This window comes from Carassius carassius, chromosome 42 (genome assembly GCF_963082965.1).
Source record: "Carassius carassius chromosome 42, fCarCar2.1, whole genome shotgun sequence".
NCBI lineage: Eukaryota > Metazoa > Chordata > Actinopteri > Cypriniformes > Cyprinidae > Carassius > Carassius carassius.
Genome location: NC_081796.1, coordinates 3790152 through 3804700, shown reverse-complemented (window position 1 = coordinate 3804700; position 14549 = coordinate 3790152). Strand labels below are relative to the sequence as shown.

At 38.7% G+C, this 14549-nt stretch overlaps 1 protein-coding gene across 1 annotated transcript in view; it reads left to right on the top strand.

Moving 5' to 3' along the window:
* LOC132123789 (isopentenyl-diphosphate Delta-isomerase 1-like) overlaps positions 1-1553 on the top strand; it is a 3506-nt gene extending 1953 nt beyond the window's left edge. The window contains exon 5 of the mRNA XM_059534427.1: positions 770-1553. Coding sequence (XP_059390410.1) covers positions 770-1087 — 318 coding nt within the window. The 3' untranslated portion in view covers positions 1088-1553. The remainder of the gene's footprint in view (positions 1-769) is intronic.
* The last annotated feature ends 12996 nt before the right edge of the window (positions 1554-14549 follow it).

The following is a 14549-nucleotide window of genomic DNA, read 5'->3' as shown; positions in this document are numbered from 1 at the left end:
GCCCAGACAGGTCTTCAATCAGAGCGGAAAGTCTTTACATGCCATTAAATGTTGCACGGATTGCTGAAAAATCACATCCTCCTCAGTATTTCTGTCAGAATGACTTCACTGATCAGGAAACAAGACCTCTTATGTGAGTGTGCTTCTCAAGTAAATGTGTCTTTAGACACTTGTACTGGAAAATGACAAAAATACTGAGGAAGAGCAGTGTTATCAGAATTACAGTAAAAGTTATTTCTGTGTTCTACAGGGTTAAATCAGGGCAGAAAGTCTTAAATTCACCAAGTCATGGCATTAAATCTTGCATGCACTGCAAAAAATGAATATCTAAACATCTCAAATGTAGATAGTTAAATTCTTGTTTTCGGAGAACTGAAAAAAAGGACACTTATGAAACGAGCAAATATCTTCCATGGGGAAGGAAAACTTGTTTTCCTTTTGAATCAAGCTGATATTTCTGAGCCTACTGGCAGATACTTGTTCTTTTTAAATCATAAACTCACTTGATTTTGATCTTTTAGACATTTGCCAGATAAAAGTACTCCGCAACAAGCACAGCTTGATAAAGCATGCAGTGGAAGTTATAAAGAATGAGAGATTTTTTTTTTTTTTTTTTTCACCTAATGAAAAGGTAATGAAGATACTTCGGGAGTTGTGTTTTAAAAACTCTGCTCCCTAGACAAGATCTTAAAATGGTTTTGAATGTACCTGCAGAAGCCCTGTATTCATCATTATTCATGGCTAAAGGTTAAGCCGCTTGTTGTCCCAGGTGCCTCCAGAAGAGATGACCTATCTGACCCGCATCCACTACAAGGCCCAGTCAGACGGCGTCTGGGGCGAGCACGAGATCGACTACATCCTCTTCATGCAGAAAGACGTGGATCTGAATCCAGACCCCAACGAGATCCAGAGCCACTGCTATGTGTCCAAAGAGGAGCTGAAGGAGCTCCTGGAGAAAGCCCAGAGGAAAGAGCTGGAGATAACGCCCTGGTTCAGCCTGATCGCAGACACCTTCCTCTTCAAGTGGTGGGACAACCTCCATGACCTCAAACAGTTCATCGACCACGACAGCATCCACCGCATGTAGGCCGCGTCTGGACAGCACTTTAACAGAAAATAAAGAGACTGCACAGTTTGGCCATGTCTTATTGGACAGCCTTGGTTTGTAAATGTTTAGACAAACAGAGAGTTTTATTTTAGCATTAACGTTCAGATTACAACTTGAATCCAGTTTTCAAACCGCTTCATGAACACTGAGCATTTTATTGCTGACAAACACTGTCCGTTATTGCCTAGTGTCACATGAGAGCGGCTGTGCTTTGGAAGGAATATTTTGTGACTAAAACTATCAGGACTCGCTGTGAGGCTTACAGTTATCTCAAGTAATTATTAGAGAAGGAAAATAAAATGAGCTTTCTTCATAGTCTGGTTTTTTGAACCCATTCATTTCTACAGTTTTAGAAAATTAATATGTAAAAGTATGATGTATTCATTCATACATCACTTGTATGTTTCACTCAATACTAACTTTTAATTATAAGACATGGTATGTTTGGGCATTTTGTTTGTTTTTGGACGAGCTAAGATCATTTTTCTTGAAACCCTGCCAAACAACATGTGGTGATGTACGGTAGGTGCTGTTTGGCAATGGTTTTAAAGGTCTTCTGAGCCTAAGACTCAACTATTTTCTGCAATTCTCCAGCTGTGACCCTTGGAGAGACTATAGCCACTCAAACTCTCCTCCTCACCGTTCATTAGGACGGTTATTATTATCTTCCAGGCAGTTTTATAACATTTTCTGTTGATTGGAAATTTTTAATTATTGCCCTGATGGTGGAAATGAGAATTTTCACTGCTCTAGCTCTTTTCGTAAAGCCACTTCACTAATTTCTAGGGGGGGGCAATAATTGTGTCCAACGAGTATTTGAGAAAAACTTTATTTCATAATGATATTTCCCCCGATTAAAAAATCTTATCCAATGAAAGGATAAATTTTTGTGATTTTTTTTTTTTTTTTTAAATAAAATATCAAAAGGATTAACAATGCAGATGAATTTTCACAGCCTTCTTTGATCATATTTATGGGGGCAGTATTTTTGGCCAGGACTGTGAGTAATATATCCGATAGTAACACTGATTCTGGTCCTAGTCAACAGCATTCATTCATATTTGTAAAATAATTTTAAAGTTCATACTTTAATATTTATTTTAATTTTTCCAGCAGATGGCACTAAACCCCATCAAAAGCCATGCAAACTTAACAGAAATAAGGGAACAGACTGTACAAAACTAACATTGGACAAACAAAGCATTTCAGTCTCAATTCATCTTCGATTGTTAAGTGTATAGTTGTATTAATGAGAATTAAAATGGCAGTCCTTCAGCTCAACAATACACACCGTTGCTTCACTTCATCTGTTGTGGATGAGTGTATTAAGGCCATGTAGAAGTTTGTCGATATACAAGCATGTAGTGATTCTTAAGATACACCTGAGAGCTGTCAATCATCAAAGCATGAAGAACTGGCAGCGTTCATAAAAGATTGATCTGGATGAATAAAAACATTTTGCTTTTGTGAAGACACTCAGCTCTGCACTGAAATATCACAGCAGCTGAGGAGGAAAGAATCCCTTTATTATTATGCACATGGATTGATGTTCATGGGGGAAGGGTGGATATAAGAAGAGGTCTCCAAGAATGACCACCAGGGGGCCTGCTGGATTAAACATGGATGAGGAACATCAGCAGCACATGGGTTTTACATGAAGGTGTGATGTTCAAACCACAAATAACATCCTGTACCCTGAAACGGTCTTATTATGAACAGTGAGGTCTGAGACCACGAGTGGAAACTCTTTTATTTGTAGCACAAAATATTTTAAAGCGATTTATAGTATCAGTCTCAGCAGAAGTCAAAGGTGGAAATGATTTTTTCAAATGTTCACTTTAATGTCAGCAGCAAGATGGATGGATGGATGGATAACGTGTCCTTAGAAAATGTAAATATTGAGTTTGTATATTTCAACTCATCATCTAGAGGAAGCGCTGTCTATCTGGCAGAACAGAGCCCCTCTTTTGAATTGAAATGCCAGGATATTAGATTATGTGAAGAGAATACATGAACAGTGTTTCCATAGCAAGAGAAAAGCCCATCTGAAGAGAGAGAAAGGTGAGAGCAGAGAGCGAGTGAGTGAATGAGAGCTAGCTGATACAACCCTGAAAAACATGATGAACCTTTCTTTCAAGAAGTCGTGGGGGGGTGGGGGGGTACACCTACTCACTTCAATCCTTTGAGAAACCAACCAAATTTGACATCAGACATAATTAAACATCTCCTTCAGTGTGTGATTATTATGCACTGGAGCTCTACTAAATTCAGCAATCAAAGTGAACGGCTGTACAGTGAGCCGTAACACTGTTTAAACAAGCACGCTGCATGTCTCCAGAGTTACACACATTACACGCTTGTTGACTGTTCGTGATCCACATTGATTATATAAAGTCCTTGCCTTGTTACTCACTTTATACACAACTTGTTTCTATCCTTGTGCCTTGGAAAAGCCTATATATGATGATAAAGCAAACCACATGCAGATGATTTCAGCTCAATACATTCGCTTCTCATTAGAAGCTGCCTGTCTAGTTCCACTGTTAATTGCTTTTCTTACCATGATGAGCATATTTAATTAATATCTGGCCCGAACTGGTCAATCAGCACGTCCTAATTCGCTATCTTGTTTCTTTCCGTTTCTATATTTCATTACAAACAACTGTTTCATCATATCGTGGTAATATCAGCACTGCTCTATTTTTGCTGAATATATTTGTCAGAATAAGGCCAAAGATCACTAAGATCTGCTTCAGCTCCCCTGAGAGACACGAAAATGGAGAAAGATAGACAAAAAGACAAGCAAAAGGAGCTACTAAGCACCTTCAAAAATCTCTATTTTGGATTCAAAATCCAGTGAACTGGTTTAAGTCACCTTATTTAAATAATATTCAAATGTCGGAAACAATGCAGGGGTTTCTACCAATTATCAAAAAATCTAAAACGCTCAAATTGATTAAAAGCATGTTTACAGTAAAGAGATGTCACATTTACCCAGTTTCTCAAGAGTCCTTAAAAGCCACTGATGAATAATTGAGATTAACATTGTCTTATTATGTTAGTCAGTGAGTTCTTCTTTGGCCTTCAGCTCTCTATCCATTCCTTTGAAGAAGAATAGGAGTGGATGGGAAATGGGACTCAGGGGTGGCCAGCTGCGTGTGCTGTACGTCTGTGACATATTTGCTTTGACACTTCCATCAGCGCGCGCAGCCAGGTCTGACCTGCTGAGGAAATGTCTTGTAGCATTACTGTTTGCCACATACACTTATGCTGCAGGCTTCAGGCCTCTGCACAGAAGAAAAAGGTCAAGATAGTGTCAAAAGCGTGAATGCATTGTGCTACAAGTACTTGGATACAAACAAGCATGTGTACACCTACGTGGGGAAGCTTGGATATTTCATTTGCTGTAGACACGCACTACAGCATGACAATGTAGGTCAGCTCCCCCGTACTTTGTTTTGAAGCTATTATAAGATGACTCACTCACGCAAACAAAACACAAATGCAGTCCTATCGACGCAAACGGCGGGAGTCTCATCCGAGACCCAAGAGTGGCACACTTTTAATTCTGACGCAGAGATCTATCCCCATTCTGCAAGGGAAAACCAAACAAGCATGACGCACAAAACCTGGTTTTCACAAACAGGGCAGATCCATGCAGACTCTCTAAACCGTGAGATGGTTACTGAGAAACTCTATATGCAGAAATAGTATTAAAGGCACACTTATATAGGGCACATTATACTTGGTAAACATTGAGTGTTAAAATTTTAAAGGAGTCATGACCCACAATTTTCACTTTTCCACGAGAATCAATGTATGTTATGATTGCCTAACGATTATACACTGGCCGGGAAGCCGATATTTAAAAGTGAAGCGTTTGTTTACCTCAGGGTTTGTAAAATAGCCCACGTGCACGCGCACTCAAATACGAGATTTTGATTTCTTCCCCGTCTTGACGTCAAGACGAGGCAGGATATACCATATATGGACACCGCAGCAGGAAGCTCGCCCTTCCCCTCTCCCCCTCATATTCAGTCGAGAAAGAGTTGCTCTGTGGTTGACTGCCAGAATCAACATGTAAATGTGTTTTCTCTACCAATAACGGACCTAGCTATCAGAGACCAGTGGATTAAATTCATTTTTAATGACGCGGTTCCTTCAACCCTTCCCACTGGCTTATCGTTACGTGTTTGTGCTAAACATTGTAGGCCGAAATCCTTCACAAATTTGGGGCAATATAGGGCGAAGTTGGCATCGAATCTCTGGAAAAGCGCCATTCCAACAAAATTGCCGGCAATTGAAACGGTAAGACTGTGTTTTTATTGCTCTATTGTGTGTAACAAACAGCATAACTGCTAATGCGGCTATTGTATGCTATTGCGTCTGTCACTAGACAAATAAACGAAAGACTTGAGGTGAAGTAATTGTTTATGTTCCCTGTAAACGGACTGCAAAAACGGACTTTTGACTGCATTATAATGATTTCTTAATTCAGAATATGATCAAGATTGCGTAGGTTGATGTGTTCGGGGAATTTGCCAGTTAATAGTAACATTTAAAGCCCCTTAAATGAACGAAATGACTCGGAAAAAAGATCGAACAAGGGAGTCAGACACACTATCGTTCAATGAACGCGTCCAGGCACAACTCTGGCGGGAGTATTAGCTTCGAGGTATGGGGAATGGCTGCTAACGTACTTTGCACAAAACAAATGACTGAGATCATCATGAATTCGGTTATTGTTTATTTATTGCCTAACGCTTATGAGGCGCCGTCTAGTTTGTGTGTGTGCTCACGTCTTATATTTGTGTGTGTGTGCTGTGCTCACGTCTCATATGAGTAACTTTATGTGCGTGGATAGTTCATATACATGTAAGTGTGACTAGTACTTAGTATATATGCAAGCGTGTTTCATATGTGTGCGTGAATGAAGTTTGATTTAAGCCCTAAACGGCGCCTCATACTTATACACTGGCCGGGAAGCCGGTCGCGTTCATTCACAACTTGCGCCATGATGTCAGTTTGTAATGATATGCTAAAGCGTTACCTGCGTTGTCAACACCCCCCCCTCCTGCAACCAATCAACGCGCCCCTCGTTTGCATTATTATAATGACCGTCCACGACAGCCAAAATATCGCATCAGATCTCGCTAGACAATAATGCCTTCAGAAATAAGGGTCTGAGGAGCTCTGTGCTTATTTTTTTTCCACTTTTCTTTTTTAGAAGGGCCTGAAAGACTATAATACAGCAGTAGGTATCCAAGGTAATATGACGTTATGACTCCTTTTAATTCTTTTTTGGAATTGTAATGTTTTCTTTTTTTTTATGAAACATAGGCATTTTTTTATGCCTCGATAACATACAAGACCTCCAGCTCACACAGCCTTCAAAATGAGACGCTGCTTTCATGAGTGAGTCATTGAATCATTCATCTACATAACTGATTAGTTCAAAAACACTGATTCATTCAGCAACAAAACATTACCAGCAGTGAGTGTTTCATGGCAATGCAAAGCAGATCCACTATGGCTTTGTTTGGAAGTATTTGGGTTGGTGGAACAAAAACAGACAAGGCTCAAGTGCAGGCAAATGAGGAGTCTTTATTTATAAATCACCAAAATAAAAAAATCTAAACAACTGAAACCACCCCAAAGGGGAAGAAACCAGAGTAGCTCATGATTACAACGAGACATAGGCCCCGTTTACACGATGGGAAAACGATGGGAAAACGTTTTGGCCTGTCATTTACACGAAAACGCCGTTTTTATCCCTGAAAACGATTATTTCTAAAAACTCCGGCCAAAGTGGAGATTTCTGAAAACGCCTGTTATGTGTTGCCGTGTCAACTGGGAGAAACGGGGTTTTAGGTTCTCAAACGTCACATTATGCGCCAGAAAATGCTTAACGTCATGTGAACGCCCTATGTTTAGAGTTTGTTTGGGTAACGTTACTGTTTGATAATGGATGCTGTTAAGGTGGTACTCATTTTTACGTTTGTGCAAACGCTTTTGGTCTGTTTGCATTTGCAAACACAACTGCTGTATTATATCGAGGAGCAGAGGAGAAGGAGTTTTTGGAGATTTTGAGGATTCTGATTGGCTTGCATGGCTTTATCCTTCTCCCTACACTGCCGCCCATAGGTTTGGCATAGTTATGATGGCGCTCGACGGTGTATTTATGCGGGTTGATGTAAACGACAACTTTTTTGAAAACCATGTTATGTGCACAATGTTATTTTTGAAAACGGAGGGGGGGAAATATTCGTTTCTCTAAATACCCGGCTATGTGTAAATGTGGCAATAGACCCTGAACACAGGGGAGCCAGACATCAAAAGCACAGAACAGAAATTAAATCAAGGAATAAGGTAACGAGAGAACAGGTGAGTGGAGTTTAGGGGAATGGAGTCTAGAAGAAAGGGAGAAACACAGGTGGAGCAACTAAAACAATAATGAGGTAACAAGATGGGTGGGGTCAAAAAAATAGACAGGAGAAAGCACATGGCACCAAACACAACACAAGCCATGTGCTCACAGAAAGACCGTCCTGGGCACACCAGATGAAGACTGTGACAGTAACTGGCAAAATGTCAAAAAGTCTGTTTTATTTAATTAAATCCCAACAAGAAAGAAGATATAATCCAACACACGAGACAGAGTGTAATGCATAAACAATACACAAAATATTGATTTGAGTTAAGCTTCCATGAACACAGCAGTTGCAAGTTTAAACTAGACGGACAATTAAGGGAAACGGTGCAGTCACATTATTAAACAACATTTCACCATATAATTATGGCAATAAAACATTTAAGACGAAAATGTTTTAAAATTGTACCAGTTTGCTACTCATCTTATAATCCATTACAGCGTACAGAACAATCTTAGCAAAATGGCAGCAGCTGCGTTTGTATGAAACGAGAGAGCGAATCCAGGATGACATAATTAAATAATTGTACACAATTTTGAATAGAGTTTTAATATTTTATTAGCTAAACAAACGCAAAGCTTCCACCAAGAAAAAACTGTTCCTGGCAAGAGTATAGTGTTGACTTCAGTTCCCCGGATAAGTCTGTGTTATTCGTTTTCATCGGTTGTTATTGAGGGATAACATACCTCAGAATGTCGCGACTGACCAATCAGAATCAAGTATCCCACAGAGACGTGTAATAAACAATGATAACAAAATAAAGGGAGTGGCCAACACAAGAGTGGCAGGAAAACTGAACAAAGGAAAACAGGAAACTTGTAAAACTAAGAGTCCATGATGGATGATAATAATGTATTCTGTTTTATTTGGCTCTCAATTCAGTGAAAATGCGGGCAACTGTCTCAGAAGTTCACAGATGGAAAATAGGCAACAGAGAAAACAGCCAACCAGATCTTCATGATAGAGAGAAATGGCTCTGGCTGTCTAATTCCCTCCCACAAGCCATCCTGACTGACATACAGCCTCTTTCCTAACTGCTAGTGACAGGGTGTGAAGGCTTGACTACATCCACACTTTCTATCGTTAGTTAAGTGCACGCCATAATTCATGTCAGTAAAAGCAGAGTATTGCAGCTATCCAGAAGCACTCGTAACTCGTAACTTGACTTGCATCTTTTTTTGCTAAAGAGATATAAATGTTACAAACTGCTTGTAGATGATAAATATACTCTTACCTTCTAAGCCATCACGCTTGCATTTTTCACACTCATACACATCACACTCTGTGGCGTATTTCTTTTTTAATTCAGCATCAGAGGTCACACTGTTCTCCAGTTGATCAAACATGACTATAAATTCGCATGCCAGCATTCACCAAACTTGAGCTTTGGAGCACAGAACAATTAGCATAATCTTGTATTTCCAGTCTCCTGTATTGACATGTGTATGACTGTAAATCAGTGGAATTAAAAGTCTAGTGCGACCACCCCTTGAGAATGGACTATTTTGATTTATAGTAAGTAACCATCTAATAGCCATCATGTTCGGTGTATTACTGATTTCTGGAGAACACAGGATCTCTTTTAGAGGAGGAAAATGAAAGAGAGAGATTAAGGGGCAAAAGTAGAGACCTAGGACAAAATTGCAGAAATATCCTTGAGATGCAGAGAAAAACAGCAGAAAGTCGCAGAAAAGTACTGCTTAGTTGTTATCATGCGTCCCCAGACAGCTGAGCAGCTGGAACATATGCCTTCACCCACACATCCCACTGTAATTACCTCTGACACACACACACACACACAGCTGGAGAGAGAAACAGGACCACACATCCCTCCAGCCTCATTGTGTTTTTCCTTGAATCGTCTTTAAAAGAACCACTTTTTCACAATTTTAAAGGTCTAGTGGTTCACAACAATAATGGCTTATATGTGCATGCTCCAATATGAACTGTGACCATGTTGGTTATGAAAGCAAGGTCTATTCTATTTATATGGAGATGACAGAATGGGGAGTTTATTAATAACTATTGTCAAAAACACATAGAAAGAGAACCATCTTGTATCAGTTTTAAAATACAATGACGTTGTTATACTAAGATGATAGTTCACCCAGAAATGAAAGTTAACTGTTAATTTATTCACTCTCAGGCCATCCAAAGTGAAGGTGACTTTTTCTTCAGCAGAACAGTAAAGAAGAGTTTTAGCTGAAGACGTGTTCTTTGGTGATTCATAAATTGCGAGTCAGCAGCTACTAACTCTTAAAGGTACAGGTTGTAGGACCTGCCACTAGAGGGCGCACTATCAAAACAATAACAATCGCGTGGTTTGATGACGCTAAGAAGGAGCATGGAATGATGGGATTTGTTGTCTTCTACCCAACCGCTGACTGCCATCAATAAGACGGAAAGATAAATCATGGATTTAACGCAAGTTCAACGATTTGTGCGAGTAGATTACATACAAAGTCAAACCAAAGACTCGATCAGACGATGGATCAGACGCATCCTCGCGCGGGTCTAGTGACGCGATGCCCCGCGTTTGGCGTGTATGCCCCATAATCCTAATCTTGTAGATCGTTATAATAGCATACTTTTTTGTAGATACGAATCAAATCAACTCACCTGTCGAGTAAAACACAAGCGAGATCGGCATCTCTTTCTAGTTGAAGTTTGTCACGAAGATACTTCCGCATTTGTCTACAACACTGTTGTCATGTGGTTTCTACATCAGTAAAGGCGGTAACAAAGGGTAACTAACGTCACTGACAGGCGACTGCACTGCCCCGTGTCACTGTTTAGAGATATTGTTAGTAATCAGCTGGACAAAATATATAACTCTAGCCTAGTGGGTTTTGGATATTTTACTGCAAATATCTTATAAATTGTACCTTTAACAGTAAAAAAAAAAAAAATCATAGAGAGCCAACACAAAATTCAAACCTGTGGATATACTGAGGTTTTCTGAGATAGCCTCAGGTAAATGGTCCAAAGTGTTTTAAATTTAATGAAGAAAAAAAACAAAATAATCCATAATTATGATATTGGTTAATTCACCCAGAAAGGAACATTTTGTTATAACTCACCCCCGTGTTGTTTAAAACACGTAAGATCTTCAGCACACTTAAGATATTTTTTGATAAAACCTGTAAGATTTCTGTCTGTCTTCTCATACAATTCACTTCACCCAAAACTATGACCATTCAAAAGGTTCAGAAAGAGATTGTAAATGTGATTTCTATGGATCGAGCTGTTCAATCAAAGTATTCTGAAAAGACATGATCAATTTATATTATAAACAGATTTAATTTGAGCTCTTAATGATATTGATCATTGCACAGAGGGCACATCAAATCGTTTAATACGTTTATCACATAAGGCACTTGTGTCTTGATTCATATGGATTTCTTTTACTATGTCTTTATGAACTTACTGAAGCATCAAAATTTTGGTTTCCCGGACTTTCAAAGAAATCGTTCAGGTTTCATTGAAGTATCTTCATTTGAGTTGCAGATTTTTCATTTTTGGGTGAGCTAACCCTTTAATTGCTCTTATTAATTGCCTTTATATGTTTTGACTATGAATGTATTAAATTATTTATTTTTATAGTAATTGATTTTACTCGTTTGACACAGCATTGCAAGGCATCTAAATAACCAAATCATTAAACCTTAACTTCAGTGGAACTCTGAATGAAAACCTTGAAGGTTCTCTATGAAAGCAATACAGTTTTACTGCATCAGGTTCGATTTTTTTTATTTATTTTAATTATTTTTATCTCCTGTCAATCAATATTTAAAAAAACTCACAATTGTGACAGTTCTGTCCCCAGTAATAGTGCTCTGTACTCAGCTGATCTCATCAGAATTTCACTGCATCTTTCTTGCTGGTCAGCTGATATTATCAGGCTTGATGACTCTGCCATCACAGTGAATACTGAGCATCGATTGATGAATTCACACAGCTAGACAACTGCATGATGGATAGCATTTGATGCAGAACTTCATGACAGTTAAGCAAGACCCAGGCCATGAGTCACAAGCTGAATGAGTCTTATTTTTATAGTGCATCAGTGAAAGATGCTTGATTGATTTTATTATTCCAAACAGCTGACCCTAAACGGAACTATAATGCTGTATTCAGACAGAATAATGGCACGTTCAGTGAAATATGAAAGACTTGAAGAGACAGTAGGTTTTTGCTCATTAGAGCATGATAGATTAATTACTTCATTTGCTTCCACATCCCGAGATAACTACTGCTAATCTGTTGCCATAGCAACCTGACCTTACCGTAAAAGATGCACATGGACTGCAAGAGTCACAGTCCTTCTGTGTGAGCTTTTGGGTGAATTTGTGAATAGTGGGGGCAGGCGGTTAATTTAATTGTAATTTTAAAAGTCAATCTGCTGCCATGAAATTGTCAGTAAGAAACGCTGCTAATCATAAGCTGCTCTTTCTTTTTATAGCTCTTTCTAAATGTGATGTAACTGCAGAAGTGTGGCACTCGTTTCCTCAGAGATGTTTGATCTCTGAAAGAAGGGTCAAAGGTGAAGGCTGCAAATGTCGGAGGCTGTTTGATAGTCGACGAGAATCCTGAGGTGAATTCCTTAATTTTCATTCCACACAGCACCCCGCAGTGAAAACACTGGAGCTTTAAAGGAATAGTGCTCCGAAACATGAAAATGATGTCACTGTTCACCATCATCTCTTTTCAGGAATCTTAACGCAGATCTTTTCCATTTAATGATACTAGTTTACTAATAATATTCGTTCATTCATCAATGATGCCATGTTGATTTGAATTCTAAAAATTCACAGAAAAAAAAACATCATAAGGGTCTGGAAAAATATTACAAATAACTAAATAACATAATATGTGAATGAATATATATATACATATGCACACACACAGTGTGTATAGAGAAGTATCAGCCCTCTTTAAAATAATCAGATTTTGTTACTTTGCAGCCTGATATTAAGACACAGTTTTTGTTTTATCTAGTTGTGTCAAGAAAAAAAAAAACAGAATCACAGAGTGGGAAAAAGGATCAGCTCCTGTGTCAGTATTTTGTTGATCCACCTTTTACTTTAATTACAGCCTTTGGTCTGTCTCTTAACTTTGCACATCTAGGCTTTGTAATATTTGCCTGCTCTTCTTTTGCAAAAGTTCAGTTCAATCTGATGGTGTGTGTTTGTGGACCGCAGTCTTCAAGTCATTCCACAGATTTTCAGTGGGGTTTAAGTCTGGACTCTGACGAGGCCATGCAAGGACATTTCTCCTTCAACCTCTGTGTGTCAGGTTTGCCGTGTGCTTTGGGTCACTGTCATGTTGGAAGGTAAACCTTCTTCCCATTGACACCTTTCTGGCAGGGGGCTGCAGATTCCTCAAGAAGCCATTTTTCTTTCTATCCTGACAAGAGCTCCAGTCCCTGCTGCAGAGAAACACTCATAACAGCACATCACCATGTTTACTGTAGGAATGCTGTTATTTGGATGGTTAGATGGATTGGATTTCCGCCAGACATGTCGTTTGGTGTCGAGGCCAAATTATTAATCCGAATCTTCAAGATGTGTTTAGACAAAGCGCAGTCTGTCTGCATGTGACCTTTCTCAAGGAGTGGCTTTTTTTCCATCCGTGCTACATTTTTGGAGAGTTTGGAGAGCACACAATGACCACTCTTTGTCATAAATACCTGCAGCTGCTTCAGAGTTGGTGTAGGTCTCTTGGTCACCTCTCTAAACAGTTTCCTCTGGCACTTTCATCCAGTTTGAAGCGTGGCCCTGATCCTCGGAGGGTCTGTGTTGGACAAAATACCTTCCTCTTCTTAATAATAAATTAATAGACTTCACTGTGCTTCCAGGCATTGATAAAGCCTTTGAATTTTTTATTTATTTTATTGTCTAAAATGTATTTCCTGTCCACAGCTTTATCCCTGAGATCTTTTGACTGTTTCTTGCTTCCTATAATTGATTGTTTGCTTCAGTTGCACTACCAAGGACTGAAATGCTCCAGGAAAGCTCTTTTCATGCTGAGCTGATCAAAATGAGCACAGCTGATCACAGTTGAAAGTCAAATGGCTTTGTGTGCAATTGAGAAGGTGATTAGCTACATCTGATTTAGTTTACAAGTCATTTTTAGGAGGGGAGAGATCCTTTATTTTTTATTGTTTTATTAGTATTATATCTTGCCCTTGGATATAATAAGCTGGATAAATAGAGCTGAATAAGACACAAACACACATAGATAGATAGATAGATAGATAGATAGATAGATAGATAGATAGATAGATAGATAGATAGATAGATAGATAGATAGATAGATAGATAGATAGATAGATAGATAGATAGATAGATAGATAGATAGATAGATAGATGGATGGATGGATACTGTAGATAGATAGATAGATAGATAGATAGATAGATAGATAGATAGATAGATAGATAGATAGATAGATATAATTTTTCAGTGCAAATTCCATTACGAATATAAAAATCTTAGTCAAAAAAATTTTATTGATTTCTTTGTATGTTGCTTTTTTTAAATGACCCACTGTGTATCAAAATATATGAAGAAATATGTAATACAAATTGTGTTTCTCTGAAATTCTTTGCGGTAATACTAAGGTATTCCTGGCCCTAACTTCGCTGAACATATGGTGAATCTCTCACACGGCCTCACACAGATTTGGTTCACACACACATGCATTTACACTCTCAGAAAAAAAAATTATAAAGATTATAAAGACCTTTTCAATAAAGACACTTTCAAAAGGCACACCTTTGTACCTAAAGAGTCAATTTTGGTACCTAAAGTGTATATATTAGTAACTAAAAGGAGCAAAAGTTTACCTTTTGAAAAGGTACCACTCCAGTGACTGCTTTTGTACCTTGATTTCTGAGAGTGTAGACCTTTATTCACACTGAGGCCTGATGTGAAGGTATAAATAGCTTCAGTCCCAGCTCTTAGGTATCTTCTGTAACTGCCTGGCAGCGCTGTGTAACAAGCACAGCTAC